Source organism: Lathyrus oleraceus, chromosome 3, assembly GCF_024323335.1.
Source record: "Lathyrus oleraceus cultivar Zhongwan6 chromosome 3, CAAS_Psat_ZW6_1.0, whole genome shotgun sequence".
Lineage (NCBI taxonomy): Eukaryota > Viridiplantae > Streptophyta > Magnoliopsida > Fabales > Fabaceae > Lathyrus > Lathyrus oleraceus.
The window spans coordinates 308,551,645-308,569,392 of NC_066581.1; the positions used below are offsets into that span (position 1 = coordinate 308,551,645).

At 38.9% G+C, this 17,748-nt stretch overlaps 1 protein-coding gene across 1 annotated transcript; it reads right to left on the reverse strand.

Annotated features, from left to right (window-relative positions):
- Positions 1-513: 513 nt before the first annotated feature.
- LOC127127315 (non-specific lipid-transfer protein 1) lies at positions 514-1,236 on the reverse strand. The gene is made up of 2 exons (XM_051056466.1): positions 834-1,236; positions 514-736 (listed from the first exon to the last, which is right to left on the reverse strand). Exons 1-2 carry the CDS (start codon positions 1,181-1,183, stop codon positions 724-726), a joined length of 363 nt encoding a protein of 120 aa, XP_050912423.1. The 5' UTR covers positions 1,184-1,236; the 3' UTR covers positions 514-723.
- Between the last annotated feature and the right edge of the window lie 16,512 nt (positions 1,237-17,748).

Here is a 17,748-nt window from a genome sequence, read left to right on the forward strand (position 1 = left end):
AAATATCTCCTCGACTATTCAGAAATTGAGGGGTAAAGGGGATAAATTTTTATAACGTCTTTCGTTACCTGACTTACATCACCAAAGTAAATTTTCATTCGTGTTTGACATAACATATATTTTTGTTGTAATGTTGTTTCTAAAGATGGTGATTCTGAAGACTTGGTTTTAAATTTGATCGTGGTTTTGGTGTCACTCTTGAAAATCCTTGTTTCTGTTGATGGTGATTGAGGTGGCTTGAGTTCTAGAAAGTTTTCATTATGGGACGAGGATTTTGTTGTTAGTATCTTCTGTTAGCATGGTATTTGTGTTCACTTTTTATTTTTCAGGTTGTTTGTGTAGACCATCTAGCTATCTTCTTTGTTTTAGGGACCCCTCACTGGCATATATAAATACCTTTGTTATGTATTTTGTTAGGTTGTTTCCCATATCTATTATTATAACAGCGCTTAAAATATTATAGTAAATCAAAACATTTAACTGTGGGAGCTTCAAGATCATATTAAAGTGCTATTGTAATCCAAATGTGATAGTGGATAATGAATATTTTGAATTAAACATTATAGATTTTATTTTAATTATTATTGAAATACAAAGTAAACATAGTGATCCCCTATAGGGGATTCGGTTGCAACAAGATAAGTGAAGACATCTTTATTCCTTCTTGGTTATCATCACAAACCAATAAATACTTATTCATCAAGCGCATGACCTGCAAGCTGCTCAGTGCTTCACTCTGCAAAATGAAGTTGACATTAGTTTTCTATGAAAAACAAATATGTATGAAAACTTCACATTTTCTAAATCAGATATAATATGAAAAAGAGATATACATGTTGCAGTCAATGGATGGACTAATTTTATAGGGCAAGTTGACACCACAATTGGTGGGAAGAGCAGCAAGAGCGGGAAGATTGAGTCCAGGAAAGCGGGTGGCAGTGAATTTGAGACACCTACAAGCACCTTGACGATCAGGGGTAGTTTTAGCTAGGTTATTTAAATTTCTAACTCCATTGCAACATGGAGCAGGGACAGTTGGAGTTGGGCTCCTAAGGTACCCAATGCATGGTGTTATACTGAGTTGTATCTGACCACATGAAAGGGCTGCATTGGCTAAGGGACTGCTTAAAACGAAGCATGTCATAGCCAACAAAATAACTTTCACAAACATTGTGTTAGCCATGATTGATTTCCAAAACTTCGCACTTCGATTATGTGAATGAGTGTGTTATGGTGCATACCTAAGGACTATTTATAGATACCATTCAACTTGAGTTTCAATTAGCTTTTTTCCACCTCAAACATCTACCACGACAAATGTTTAGATACCTATTTTACATTTTCTAACCATCTAACTAGCAGGACAAAATGTATTGATTATCTAAATATAAAAAACCAAAAAATAACCATTAAAAATAAATAGAAATAAAGAAGTAGATATGAATTAGGCTATCATGCGCATTTAGTGTCATGCTGGTCCTTTTATGCTCATTGCACATTAATAAGGATGGATTCAGTCATTTTCAAACATATTATCAAAAAAACTACATGTGTCGTAATTAAGTGCTTAACGTGATTTATTGACTCTTTGCATATACGGAGATTTTTATTTACCTCTTGAACCTTTTATGGTAAATAAGAAAGAAAAAATCAATCATGCAATGCTAAATAAGTTTTGTCCTCATAGCTATGAAAGTCAACTTCTACTATGAGTGTTTAGTATATTATAGACGGTTTAACATAATAATCATTTCTGATTCATTTATTATAATTAATTATTAAATATTTTTTAGGAAGAATAATAAATATATTTTCATAATAGGATTTTTTTTTCAAAATTGGTTGTAATTATAACCAATTTTATTATTATTTTTAAATTTTTATAATCAATTTTTAGTTTTAAAATTGATTTTAAGCAAAAATATTTTATTTAGAAAAATGGATTTTAAAAGTTCATTCAACTTTATTATGAAATAATAATAAAATTATTAAATTAATTATAAAATTAAATAATTTCAATATATATTATTTTGTCACGAAACCAGATATGGAGTAGTGACCGGTGAGTATGGAGGATTACGATTTGAGTTTCTGGTGCAAAGGGGAAGAGATGATCAGCAAGATTAAAACTTCAACGCTCAAGTCAATATGTGTACACACCATTTTTCCTCTTCTAACATTTTTCCTCCTCCAACATTTTCCTATTTCTTTCTCAAATTTCAGCTTTCAATTTTCATCTTCAAATTAAAATGTATTTTAAGACATCTCAAATTTTGCATTTTCGTTTTTCGTTTTTTATTTGTTAAATATTGTGTTGATTTTTTTATTTTATAACTAACACTGTTAAAAAGAATTTTCAAGCTTCAAGATTCAAATTTATTTTTATCTCCATTCAGGTGTTTAAGCAATTTTTTTCCAGATTTAAATATATATTGAGTTGTTGGTTGTTGTTATTGTAGGATAATATATAAAAAAACAGAATTTTATTAAAATAAATATATAGGTAATCCAAAATTAATTTATCAATAAATTTAAACAGATTTTTTTCAAAAACAAAATATTATTTTTCATAATATATTATTAAAATATGTTATTTTTCATAATATTATTTTTCATAATATTATTTTTCGTAATACATTTTAGCAGAATATTATTTTTTGGGTAATGCTAACTTGTTCCCCAAGGGCACAAGTTAAGAGATGAATATAGAAACAAATTCTTAGAAAATGTGTATTGAATTTATTAGAAACTTATCATTAATAATTTTATTTATTTTTCAAAATAAATTTTCACTCTCTTCTTCACCCAATCAGTGTAATCAGGCATAGCAATGGCAAACTTCTTCCCTAAAACGGATCCGTCTCTGACACCAATAGACTTCCAAGCTCTCCCAATCTGCTCCAATCTAACAAGGTCAGTACGCTTCTCAAAATACACACTCTCAGCTATTTCAGCTTCAAGTGGCCTTCTACTCATAATGAACCCCAACTGGCGAAGAGAAAGAACTGGGTTGTAATTGATGCAACCCTTGGTCCCCACAAGTGGCACGTTCCGGAATTCTCCACAACTCATAATAACATCTCGCACATCCATCCGGTAAGAATGCCATCTGATGTCATATGACGTAAGAGACATCACCCTCTGAGTCCACCTATAAGTGCTCTGAGCATCAACAAACAGCCCACTGACTGGTAGGAGAGACATGAACCATCTGAGCAACAATGGGAGACAACACCTGATGGCCCCACCCTTACCATGTCTACTGTGGATAGCATAGTAAGTGTCAGCTAACAGAGTAGGAACTGGATTCCCTCCAATAAAGATGCAGACTGCAGCATAGTCAACAAAGTTGGGCATACTCGGAAACAGAACGATCCCATAGGTCATGACAGCAAACTGGGCATGAAAAGCTTCCCAATTCCCCTTCTCCGCCTCTCCTCTAGCAACTCTCAGCAGAAACTTCAAAGGTAGACCCACAACATCTCCACTGGTCTTCCAACTGTCACTGATCTCTCTGATACTCAGATGAAGAGCTCTAGCAATAACCCTGAAATCGGCTTCCTTCGGGACGTCCAAGAAAGGAATCTGATGCTGAATCGGGACACCCAACAGGATGGAGTACTCCTCGAGAGTAGGCGCCAACTGATAGTCCTGGAAAGTGAAACATCGAAGCTCTGGGTCGTAAAACTGAAGAAGAGTCTGCAACGGCACTGGGTCGACTACCATCTTCAACAGAGTCAGAATATCCCCATACTTATCAATGAACCCCTTCAGATGATCACTGGTCACAAAACTGCTCAACTCAATCAGAGACGTCAGAGGCTCACGGTGAAAGCTATAGGAACAGGTCTTCCGCTTCGGCTCGGGAACTGTTGCCATCTCTATCAATGAATCAAGCTCTGGAATGTACCTGAGAAATGATATGCATGCAGGGATTAGTCTTTTCTTTTTCTTTTTTTTTTTAGTTTTTTTTTTCATTGCATTTCTTTTGAAAAATAAACATGCTATGATGCACATAATGCAGACATGACTGGCAAGCTGTGCATCTCTGAACACAGGATCGAAACTTCGGCTCGAATTCTGAACAACAATTCATCTGAAACCCAAAGTCAACTGATCAACTGTTATCTGAACCCAATCTGAGAAACTGAGTCACCAACAGGAACACACTGAGTCACCAACAGTCACCATCTGTACCTGTTAAAATGATCATTCCCTCCCCACTCACGGGTGTCATCTAGGCCAGGGTAAAGTCGAAAGAAACGCAGCATAAATAACCTTTCGCAGAATACCATCATATACACACCTGAAGTATGCAACGATGATACCCCACCAGGGTCTGAACTGCTCGTGACGTCCATGTTCCGCTAAGTGGCGCATACCACCCGCTTCCCATGACTCACTCTATTCCTAGGTTTCCTAGATTGCGCTCATAGCCTGGGTATTGGGCCTTTTACCTCGAGTATCACCCACCCCCAATCAGAGAACACACAGCCAGCACAGCAGATGAAATGAATGAATGCAAACATTAATGCACACATTGAATGCAAACAGTAAATGAAATGAATGCAATAAGTAAAGCAGCATATAGCAACCAACATCCTAATCCTAGAGAGCGCTAGGAGAGACTCGCTTAGGGAAGAAGGACCAGCACAGGTCAACTTCTCTTTATCCCTAGCAGAGTCGCCAGCTGTCGCATTACGCGAAAAACCGGCGGGAAACGAAGAACAACAGAGCCGCCACCGTGCGTTATTTATCCCAAAAGAGGGAAAGGAAACGCTCAGAGTAAACCTGGAAAGAACATGGTCTCGCGACCAGAGAGAATGGGATCGGGAGTCGGTTATGCGAAGGGAAGGTATTAGCACCCCTACGCATCCGTCGTACTCGACGGGATCCACGCACAATAGGAAGGAAAACGGTTGCTAAAAACACTGCTCAAACACACACGAGGAACGCAGGTGGGATTAAGAGGAAAGAGCTCGATAAGGTATCGCACCTTATGCCTACATATCTTGTCTGGAACAAGAATCAGAGCCGCTGTAGTTCGGCTTACGCACGCCAAACAACACAGAACACACAGACAAACAAGGGTGGCAAACATGGAGCCCGACAACCAATTGATGGAATTATGTCGGTATCCGAACCAAAACACACTCAAAAGGGCAAACATGGAGCCCGACAACCAATTGATGGAATTATGTCGGCATCCGAACCAAAACACACTCAAAAGGGCGAACCTGGAGCCCGACAGCCAATCACTGGACTTACGTCAGCATCCGAACCCAAAACACCAAACAACATACAATCAAGCAAACAAACAAACAATAACTGGCTAAGGAGTCAGGGACTCGAGCCTAGCCTTTGTCAAGCAACACACACAAAAGAAAAAGGCGCCCGGAGAGATCAGCTCAATCTCCTGCCTACATACTTCATCTGGTGTGAAGATCAGGGCGATGTAGTCCCCCTACGCAGGGACAAGGATCTAGCCTAACCAGATAACAGAGGGAGACACAACACTAGGGAGACTACGACTCGAGCCTAGATGTTGTCATGCAAAGTCAACCCTAAGTTAAGGTTTCTAGCTAACTGGCACACGGACCAACCTATCCTAAGCACGAAAGAAGCAAGCACACATCAAATGAGAACAAGCATCTCAAACAAGCATGTCAATCAGATATCCACATAGCACACGCTATAACCAAACAAGGGGGCTCAATCAATAGGTTTGACTGCCTCAGCAAGTCATCTGTACAGGCTGTTTTTGCTCTTAACCTTGCCATTGAGGGGCTAAGGTGAAGCAGATGAAAGGATGAAGTGAGGATCAGACCTCACAGCTCTTATCCCTGACCAGGGAGAGCTTCTGACAAATGAGCATGGGTCCAGAATGGGGGAACCCTTCTATACTCAGAGACTCTGACACAATGTGCACTGCACAAGATCTTGGGCTTGGATCTCAATGCTACAACCATGTAATGGGAGCAAGGAGAAGACTCACAGAATAGTGGGGGATAGATTGCTTATCCCTACCTTCCACCAATTGCCTTCTTTAAAGGACTTTTCCTGCTTGGGACAAATGTAAACATACACAAGCATCGCCTCTTAAGGAGGACTTCAGACAGTTTGCCCGGTCAAATAACAGACCGGGTCTCCAGACTACATGAAGTTAGGAAGTTATACCTCAATGCAAGTTGCTTAAGCAAAGCAAAGCAAAAGTTCACAAGGAACTGAGCAACTAAAAGTACCTGGAAACAATCAAACACAGTTAGTACTCAGACAGACAAAGATAAACAGCAAGTATTAATCATCCAGACTATACAAACTAATGCATAACAAAGCAAGCTCAAAGCTTAATCCCAAACTTCACAACCTACAAAACAAAGTTATATTAGTGTACAAACATTGATCGGAAAAATAGCAAGTGTACTATTTTCACCGATGTAGTAATAGGGAGTTTATTTCCCAGTATCGATCTCGAGGATTGCGTAGGAATTACTTATTTCAATTCGATTCTATTCAAACAAAAAGATAATGGTTGGTTTGTTTTGGAATTGCGAATAGTGACACGAAGATAGTAAAAATAACTGATTAAGATAAAAGATGCTAGGGTAAGTGGTTGAGTTAGCCCGTTATGAATTTATCCCGATTTCCTTAATGCCTATGATACATTCAATCACCTAACCTCAGAATGTTCTTACTTAAGTCCTTAAGTGAGAAACTATTAAACTACCAATTCTTACTCAAATGTCCATTCAATTAATCATTGGTTTTAATCATACAATATATCAAGGTTTACGGTAATTTATGAAAGTTACTAGTCCTAGATGATGCATTCATAAACCCAATTGTGTGAAAACCCTACCAATCACAGTCCTGTAATTGGAAGTCATAGATTAATTTGTATTTGTCCGATACAAAAGCATAATAACATCACACAATTAAATTGAAAGACATAACATAGTAATCAAGGAATCATTGGTTCACATTCATAACATACGATAACATCAGGACCACCCCCTAGCATCAGGGGGTTTAGCCTCTCATAGTACTTAAAGAATTCATAAAGTAAAGATTAGACATTACAAAGAATTAGGAGAATTTGATCTTCAATGGTGGCTACCGTTGAATCTCGCCGTCTTCGAATCCGTTGTATTCGCTATCTTCTCCACTGTAATGCTTTCGTTCGTCTGTCAAAAGGTCCCTTTTTTCTTCTCTTCCAAGCCTTCTTATAGTTTCATATGCCTCCTCTCTAAGCAAAAGGTCCATACTGCCCTTAATGATCAGAATCGGTTCACAAGGAAAAATTAGGTTTTCCAAGCTGCGTGCAATCAACACGGCCGTGTGTGTACACACGGGCGCCCGTGTTTTTTCTCCTGCATTAATTAATTTCAGCATTTGTTACAGTAGCAACAACACGGGCCGTGTCCCTACACACGGGTGCCCGTGTAGATGCACTGTTTTAATCAACACGGCCGTGTGTGTACACACGGGTGCCCGTGTTGATCCCTGTTTTCTGCTTCATCTTTTTCTCTGCTTGACCAACAACACGGCCGTGTGGTGGCACACGGGTGGCCGTGTTGACCTGCTGTTCTGTCATATTTTCGTCCTTCAGAGTGTCCCGAACTTCACCATTCTTGCTTTTTAAACCTGGAACAATGACACTACCCAAACGAAGCATAAACAAGGTCTTTTTGACTTAAACTCGTAATCGAATGTAATGTAATACCAAACCAACAAAACTTGATACTTGACTCAAATGCAACTAAAAACAAACATAAATCTTACCAGAGTGATGAAAATACGTCGGATTAACGGCGGGAATTCAATGGAAATGGTGACCGATCACAACCCCAAACTTGTCTCATTGCTTGTCCTCAAGTGATGTATTGAGTCCAAACAAAGGTCACCTCCGAATTCGTTTTCCACAATGCAACCTAGTCTTTCACCATTTGTGTTCTTCCTTTCCAATCGAGTTTCAGGTCTCTCCAATTCAGGCAGTTTACCATATTTCCACATCAGAAACCTCTTCACCTGCAAGCTTTTCACTCACTCACAATATCTCTCGGGGTTAGGTGTGTACACTCACAGCACAGTATACAGTATCAGACTCTTAACTTTGAACACATTCTAATGTCATTACCACAACAAATTTCACACACTTTTTGAGGTCTTTTTAGGTTGTAACGGGGCTTGGGTACGGTGGGATAAACAAAAAAAATGGGTAACAAAGGGTTTTGAACTCGGTAATCATATTGTGTACTTTTTCTTCTTTTCCTGTGCATCACATATATTTTTTTTGGGTAAAAACTTTTTTGACTCTTTTTCTACTCAACTTTCCGAGCATTTCATATCTGTTGGACTCTAAGGTCTCGGCAAGTGCATTTTTTCTTTTCTTATTTTCTTTTTTTTTTCTCTTTCCGAGCCTTTCATATCTCTAAGGTCTCGGCAAGTGCATTTTTTTTCTTTTCTTATTTTTTTTCTTATAAAGGACATACATACTGTTTTTCTTTTTGTATGATCTCATCTTATGCACTTGCCTTCCCTTTCAAAATTTTCACCCCAAACTTATTTTCATTGCACATCTTGCAATTCACACAATCATACCGAGTTATGACACAAAAGGGAATGGATAATTAAAAGTTAACATGGATTTATGAGGAATAATGCTTGACGTTAGCATGGGGTTTACAATGAACAAATGGCTAAGGCTCAACGGGGTTTTACGAAGGGAAACATACATATAGGGATGGCTAGAAAGGCCCTGGCTAAACAAACAACTTGCCTCAGTGTGTGTCGTCATGCTGTGACGTGTCAACAGAACATACGCAAAATCAGAGTGATAAAGTTATACCTGGCTGAACTCTCATATTGATGTTTCGTGTTTGGCTTTTTGTGATCTCACCATGTTGGTTAGCTTGCAAGCTCTGAAGTCTCTTCGTGTTATGTGGTTCTTTCCTGACTTGGTCTTTCCATACCGCTCTCTTGGTCTAGTGTCACCAAATTGTGTCCGACTTTACCTTCTCATGGTTGCATCAACTTCCGGGGTGCCATATCAGAATAAGTATGAGGGGTGTCATTCATCCACTACCATTGATCCCGGATTCGTCCAACCATTTCTCATCACTCTGTACACACAAGTAAACAACGAAAACAAACAAAAACAATACGACAACAACAAAAACAAAAGCGATGGAAATAAAACATGAAAGGAAAAACCTCCCCACACCTGAACTAAACATTGACCTCAATGTTTAAATCCAGATACAAAGGGGACTCACAGCGACTACTGTTGGTTTACTGCACTTGTGTAATTTCCTTCCACTTGGAGGTGTTTGTAACTTTGCCCTTTTAATTCTCCTCCTCCCCTACACAAAATTTTAGCACACCAAAAAATAAAAACGAAATAAATTAGAAATCAAACGCGTGGGTTGCCTCCCACGAAGCGCTTCGTTTAACGTCGCATGGCTCGACGGTTCATTTCCCTTATCATGGGGGGTATTTCAGGTTCAAAACCTTGTTGCACCTCTTGTCCACAACACGGAAATTGTCTCTTTTATCAGTGTGGACTCCTTTGTACCACGATTCCTTTTTAACTATCCTTCCAGTGTTAGGAATCTTTCCATTTCGGGTGGCTACTGGCAGTGGTGAGCCTTTGATAGTATTCAATGTCTTGATTAAGCCTACTTGATACTGAGATTTTGTATCTTCTTCCATCTCCTGATTTTCAATAGCATTCAATGTTATTTCCTTGTTGTGAACTTTCAAGGTTAGCGTGCACTCATCCATGTCGAGCTTGCATCGACTCGTCTTCATGAAAGGTCGACCCAGAATAATGGTTGCCTCATTGTCTTCAGGTATGTCTAGGATTACAAAATCAACTGGGAAAGTCAAGTCCGCTATTGTTACCAGCACATCTGCAGCTATACCATATGCATCTTTCCTTGAGTGATCCGCAAACTTCAGATTGGTCTTTATATCACTAATATTTTTAATACCCAACCTGTGATAGACCGATAATGGCATCAGGTTCACACTGGCTCCCGAATCTATTAGTACCTTTTTGAAGGTTCTTTCTTTGATTGTGCACGGTACTGTGACGGTTCCTGGATCCTTTTGTTTGTTAGGAATGTTATGCTCCAGGGAGTTTGCATTATATTGTTCCTTACCAGATACCTGTTCTTCAGTGGTTGGTTTCTTTTCAGCCATTACCTCTTCCACGAATTTCTTGTACATGGGCATCCTTTCAAGTGCTTCAAACAAAGTCATATGACCCTCAATCCTTTTAAACATTTTTATGAATTTCTCGAAGTCTGACTCACTAGGTTCCTTCTTTGTCACTCTCTGAGGGTAGGGCAACTTAATCACCGGTTTAGTTCCTTTTGTAGTTTCTTCTTTAGTCGGCTCGCTCGGTGATATAATTTTTTTCTTCTTAGCAACCTCTTTCTCTGTCGTCGTGACAATGTTAACATTCTCCTGACCTCTCGGATTTTGCGCTGTTTCACTTGGTAGGGAACCTGGTGTTCTAGAACTTGACAGTTGTTGTGCTATCTACCCCAGCTGAACTTCGAGATTCCTTAGGGAGGCGGTGGTGTTTTTCTGATTGTTTCTAGTCTCTTCTTCAAATTGCATATTTTGAGCTGCCATCTTTTCAATTGCAATCTCCCAATCTGCCTTCTGAGGTACCTGTTGCTGATCTTTCCAAGAGAAATTAGGATGATTTTTCCACCCCGGATTATATGTATTTGAATAGGGATTATTCTGCCTCAGGTAATTTATAGCTTGCACTTGTTCTGCGGTTGCAACACAATGCATGGCAAAGTGTGGTCCACTACAAATTTCACAAATCATGGTCGGAACCGGCTGAACTTGAGCAACAGTCTGGGTACCTAAATTCATAGCTTTCAATCTCCTTTCAACCTCAGCAGCAATCTGGTCTTCCATTTTCACTACCTGATTTGCTAATTTCAAGTCAATTTTTCCCTCCGGCTGATTTACAGTACGGTCATACAATTCCAAATGCTCATTTGCTGCAATAGCTTCGATGATTTTTTTGATACCGGTTGCTGTAGAAAAATTAGACGAGCCACCAGCAGCTGTATCAATGAGTTGCTTAGTTCTCATCTTCAGCCCATTCACAAAATTCTGCATTTGTTCAGTTTCATCCAGATTATGTGTAGGACATGCAACTAAACATCTTTTGAATCTTTTGTAGGCATCTCCAAGTGTCTCTCCTTCTTTCTGTTTAAAATTCACAATGTCATACCTCTTACGGATATACACAGAAGCAGGAAAATACTCATTCAAGAATGCTGTTTCCATTTGTTGCCATGTAGTAATGCTTCCTGCAGGTAGGGAATAAAACCATTCCTCAGCGTCCTCAGATAACGTGAATGGAAACATGACCAATCTCTTTGCTTCCTCAGAATGCCCATCAATTTTCAATGATGTAGTCATAGTCAGAAACCTCTGCAGATGCTTGTTTGCATCCTCATTGATCTTTCCTGCAAAAGGTTTGCTTTCTAACTGGCGGATAGTAGACGGGTGCAACTGGAAGTGAGCAACATTAACAGGTTGATTCACAATGGTCAACCGCACTGCTGGATTATTCTGTCTGCCATAGTCACCTAAAAGTCTTTCTGGTGGAGGTGGGTCTGCAGCCATATTAACAGTGTCTGGATGTGAATCTGTGTTTGACTCAGATTTTTCGGAGTGAACAGAAGCTGGTGTTCTCGGTGTGGCCGGTTCTTCGCTGTCAGAGTTTGCCAGTTTCTTTCTTCTAGCTTCTCTGAGCTTTGCCCGCAATGTTCTCTCTGGTTCTGCGTCAAAATGAAAATCAGCTGAGGCCTTACCTCGCATAAACAAGTTAGACAACGATTAGAATTGAATCACAAAATTGTCACAGATAAATTTTAGTTGGTAAACAACAAAATTTCGATAGAATGAAAATTAAAATATGTAGTTTGGCATTCCCCGGCAACGGCGCCAAAAACTTGATCGGAAAAATAGCAAGTGTACTATTTTCACCGATGTAGTAATAGGGAGTTTATTTCCCAGTATCGATCTCGAGGATTGCGTAGGAATTACTTATTTCAATTCGATTCTATTCAAACAAAAAGATAATGGTTGGTTTGTTTTGGAATTGCGAATAGTGACACAAAGATAGTAAAAATAACTGATTAAGATAAAAGATGCTAGGGTAAGTGGTTGAGTTAGCCCGTTATGAATTTATCCCGATTTCCTTAATGCCTATGATACATTCAATCACCTAACCTCAGAATGTTCTTACTTAAGTCCTTAAGTGAGAAACTATTAAACTACCAATTCTTACTCAAATGTCCATTCAATTAATCATTGGTTTTAATCATACAATATATCAAGGTTTACGGTAATTTATGAAAGTTACTAGTCCTAGATGATGCATTCATAAACCCAATTGTGTGAAAACCCTACCAATCACAGTCCTGTAATTGGAAGTCATAGATTAATTTGTATTTGTCCGATACAAAAGCATAATAACATCACACAATTAAATTGAAAGACATAACATAGTAATCAAGGAATCATTGGTTCACATTCATAACATACGATAACATCAGGACCACCCCCTAGCATCAGGGGGTTTAGCCTCTCATAGTACTTAAAGAATTCATAAAGTAAAGATTAGACATTACAAAGAATTAGGAGAATTTGATCTTCAATGGTGGCTACCGTTGAATCTCGCCGTCTTCGAATCCGTTGTATTCGCTATCTTCTCCACTGTAATGCTTTCGTTCGTCTGTCAAAAGGTCCCTTTTTTCTTCTCTTCCAAGCCTTCTTATAGTTTCATATGCCTCCTCTCTAAGCAAAAGGTCCATACTGCCCTTAATGATCAGAATCGGTTCACAAGGAAAAATTAGGTTTTCCAAGCTGCGTGCAATCAACACGGCCGTGTGTGTACACACGGGCGCCCGTGTTTTTTCTCCTGCATTAATTAATTTCAGCATTTGTTACAGTAGCAACAACACGGGCCGTGTCCCTACACACGGGTGCCCGTGTAGATGCACTGTTTTAATCAACACGGCCGTGTGTGTACACACGGGTGCCCGTGTTGATCCCTGTTTTCTGCTTCATCTTTTTCTCTGCTTGACCAACAACACGGCCGTGTGGTGGCACACGGGTGGCCGTGTTGACCTGCTGTTCTGTCATATTTTCGTCCTTCAGAGTGTCCCGAACTTCACCATTCTTGCTTTTTAAACCTGGAACAATGACACTACCCAAACGAAGCATAAACAAGGTCTTTTTGACTTAAACTCGTAATCGAATGTAATGTAATACCAAACCAACAAAACTTGATACTTGACTCAAATGCAACTAAAGACAAACATAAATCTTACCAGAGTGATGAAAATACGTCGGATTAACGGCGGGAATTCAATAGAAATGGTGACCGATCAAACATCAAACAACATCAATTGAATTGACTTGGATCATTCTCCATTCACATTACACCTTTTCATCCTGAAAAATCAATCAAATGTTAGCAACTAGACCACTAGGCCAAGCCTAGGGTCCAAAGGCAAGAAAAATTCCTAAACAGCAAGGTATCTCTAACCAAACTCAAATTAATGTCAAACAAGAGCCAACACAATTAGTCCCATGTTCATATCATTCATTATATTTATTTCATGCACCAAACAAGGCAAACTAGTTCAAATGAAGCACCAAACATCCAAACAGAACTATTGCATTCAAATCCATATCACAACAATTCTAAAAATTCTCAAATAATTTACACCTAAACAGGGGATATTCCAGGTCTAGCATGTCAAATTTTAGCCTAATTGGACCAAGGGAACTATGTCAATGAAAATCAACAAAAACAGACACAATTACATGCTCCAAATCACAACATCAACACATGCATTCACTTCAAAAATTCACAACTCAATGAAAACAATAAAGAAATGAATGGGACCAAAACAGGGATGTTCCATCATGTGTCTATTACAAGCATACCAAGTTTCATGATCATTCAATACCATATGAGCATTTCACGTCAAATATTCAAACATGTGTCACATGAATTTGCACAATCAACCATCAGAGATGAAAAATAGCAATCAAATTGAAAATACCACATAAAATTCCACAAAAATTCACATAACCTCTTAACATGTTAATCAACCATCATGCAAAATTTCACATTAATCCAACAAGTATAGGTCACTCAAAAAAATCCAGCAAATTGACATAATGAGGTGTGACACAAATTGTCACACCTAAGTTCCAAAATTTGTAACTCAATGACCAGGAATCCAAAATTCATAAAATGCACATGTAAATCTCCATTGATATGTCTAGAATCACCACAAAAATTTTCAGACATTTATTTGTAAGCATGAGAATTTCACATTGGATTTGGCACAAGGTATCAAAATGTAGCACATGTTAAAGAACCCTAGGTCACACATAATTTCTACCATGCACAACTTCAACCAATAGGTCAAAAAAATCCTACAGTCAACAAGGAAGTCAAAGAAAAAATCCACACATTTTTATGATTTTTCTATGATTTTTTATGAATTTTTTAACATGTTAATGATTTTTTTAGAATTTTTAGAATTAATATAATTAATTAAAAATATCCAGTGGCATTCCTGTAAATACATGGCGCGGGAGCGGGAAACACATTATTCAAAAATTCAAACAGCATTTCAGATCAAACACACTCTCTTCATCGTTTTCAACTCAGCAAAATTCCAGAAATTCAAGAAATCGATGATCAATCAATCTTAACCAAAATGAGCAAATGGATAGCCGTTGGACTCGTCTAAGCACGAGGATCTCGAATATCAACTTAATTTCATCTAAAAGTTCCTAAATCTTGCAAATCGATCAACCTAGGGTTTTGGTTCGAAACTTAAATTCCAGATTTCATGAGCTACAGTCATCTATTCGCAAAACTGAAAGCATCACGATGCTCTACATGAAATGAACTTTAAGACGCACATAAGCATTAAACAAATCTTGAGATTCGAAAAATTGCAAAACCTGGAAATTGCAGCGCTGGAATTGGATGGATTCGTGTGTTTTGGCTTCAAACAGATGTAGCATAATCCTCAGGAAGGTGAATGATGCGTTCAGATTTGCTTGATTCCACTCCTAGTGCTCATAATCACGATTTTCCATTGATGATGAATCCTTGTACAGTCACGATTCCACACTCCTTGCCTTCCAATCTTCACAAACAGTTGGAGATGATGATGAGAGGAGTTCAAATCAAAAAGAAACTCGAAGATTGATCAACAATTGATGAAGTTTGATGAAGTTGAAGGTTTTGGTGTTCTTGAGATTTTGAGAGAATGTGATGAATTTTCAGATCTAGTTTTGGGAAGTGTGTATTCTGTTATGATTAGAATGGGATTAGGTTTATATATGAGTGCTTAATCACCACTTAACCATGCTAATTAACCAAATTGAATGATTAGTGAAATGGTTAATTTTCAAGTAAGGGACAAAATGGTACTTTCACACATAAGCCAATGCCAGCTCATTGACAGCTCACACACTCTCAAAATGACATGTGTGAGCTGTTGCAACTTGTTTCACTCTCATTGGATGCATATTTCTCATTTTCACCATGTAATTGCACTTTGTCCATTTTTGCAATTTCATTCCACAAGCCAATTTCCAAACCATGAAGCCTAGCCATGTAATGATGATTCCAACAAGTTTCAAATACCATTTGTGAGGTGTAGCAAAAATCCCCACTCAAAAATTCCAATTATTTCACAAGTTGGACAATTTTGCCCCTGGTTCATTTAACTGTCCAGTTGAAATTTGACTTTTTGCACTGGCCACTTTTGAAGAAATCCAATTATGCACCATGAAAGTACATGTCAAATGGAGTTTGTGCATATAAAGAACTTGTAATTTGGACAAACCATGTGGAGATTATGGCCTCCTGATTATGGGTCATTTCTGAAATTCACTGAGCCCTAATTTTCCAACCATGCATTGGATTTTCAAGTTCTTGGACTTTTTGGAAAGGTGAGGTCAAGCTCTTCAACTTTCATGTTGGACAAAATTCCATTTGAAGCTTGTAGGATGAAGTTATTTTGAGGGGAAAAAGTTTCCATTTTGGGCAGCTGAAATTACAGGTCACCTGCTATTTTTGGAAACTTTCTGTCTGACCTCCAAATCTTCAACCTTGGTCTTTGATATGTCAAATGAGACTCATATGGACATGAATGAGGCCTTTCAAACCATTTCCCACCTTCCAATCCATAAAATCGGGCACAGTTGACTTTCTAGGGTTTCTGGTTGACTGAACAATGACTGGTGACTTCTGAGCATCCAACCTTTGGCCAAACCACTTCAAAATGATCCTTGGACCATATGAGCTTGATAAATCAACCCTAGGGCCTTGTCCCAATGAAAATGGCACTCCCTTGCTTGATTGACTGATTCTCCTGATCAGTCTGACCTAATTTGTCTGAGGAACTTGCACTTGGGCAAATGGCCATGCAATGTTATGCAATGAACTATGTTATGTTAATGACCTAATATGAAAATGTATGTACAAATGGTAGGGTGCAAATTTGAGGTACTACAGCTGCCCCTATTCAATCAACTGGGAACCCGAAGGGATGAGAGCAACGGCTGTCAGACTTTCAGGGTAAACAGGGATTGAATACCAAGAACCGTAGAAATTTGCACACTGCTGGGATTCGTCTCTTTTCTGTTTTTCTTCTTTCAAAAGCACAACCACATCCATACATCAACACACGATGAATGGAACATACATCTCAACTAGATGCCAGCGGACAACTAGGAAAAACTCAACGTTTACCAAGACCAACGGAGAGGTAAATCAACTCTACTAGGGATAACCAGGAAAGGATACAACCATACGTCAGCGGACGCAATGGGAAACACTCAACGTTTACCAAAACCAACGGAGAGGTAACCAATCATTAATGAATGAATGGAAAGAGAGATACAACCATACGTCAGCGGACGTAATGGGAAAAACTCAACGTTTACCAAGACCAACGGAGAGGTAACCAGACATCATAGGATGAATGGAAAGAGAGATACAACCATACGTCAGCGGACGTAATGGGGAAAAACTCAACGTTTACCAAGACCAACGGAGAGGTAACCCGACATCATAGGATGAATGGAAAGAGAGATACAACCATACGTCAGCGGACGTAATGGGGAAAAACTCAACGTTTACCAAGACCAACGGAGAGGTAACCAGACATCATAGGATGAATGGAAAGAGAGATACAACCATACGTCAGCGGACGTAATGGGGAAAAACTCAACGTTTACCAAGACCAACGGAGAGGTAACCAGACATCATAGGATGAATGGAAAGAGAGATACAACCATACGTCAGCGGACGTAATGGGGAAAAACTCAACGTTTACCAAGACCAACGGAGAGGTAACCCGACATCATAGGATGAATGGAAAGAGAGATACAACCATACGTCAGCGGACGTAATGGGGAAAAACTCAACGTTTACCAAGACCAACGGAGAGGTAACCAGACATCATAGGATGAATGGGAAGACTCGACCAGACGTCATAGGACGACAGGGAGACTCAACGTTTATCGACACCAACGGAGAAGGAGAAAACTCAGCCAGACGTCATAGGACGAAAGGGAGACTCAACGTTTATCGACACCAACGGAGAAGGAGAAAACTCAACCAGACGCCAACGGACGAAAGGGAGACTCAACCAGACGTCATCGGACGAA

Bases quoted from the DNA above. Each gene is read 5' to 3' on its own strand.
- LOC127127315 (XM_051056466.1), bottom strand. From the start codon at position 1,183: ATGGCTAACACAATGTTTGTGAAAGTTATTTTGTTGGCTATGACATGC.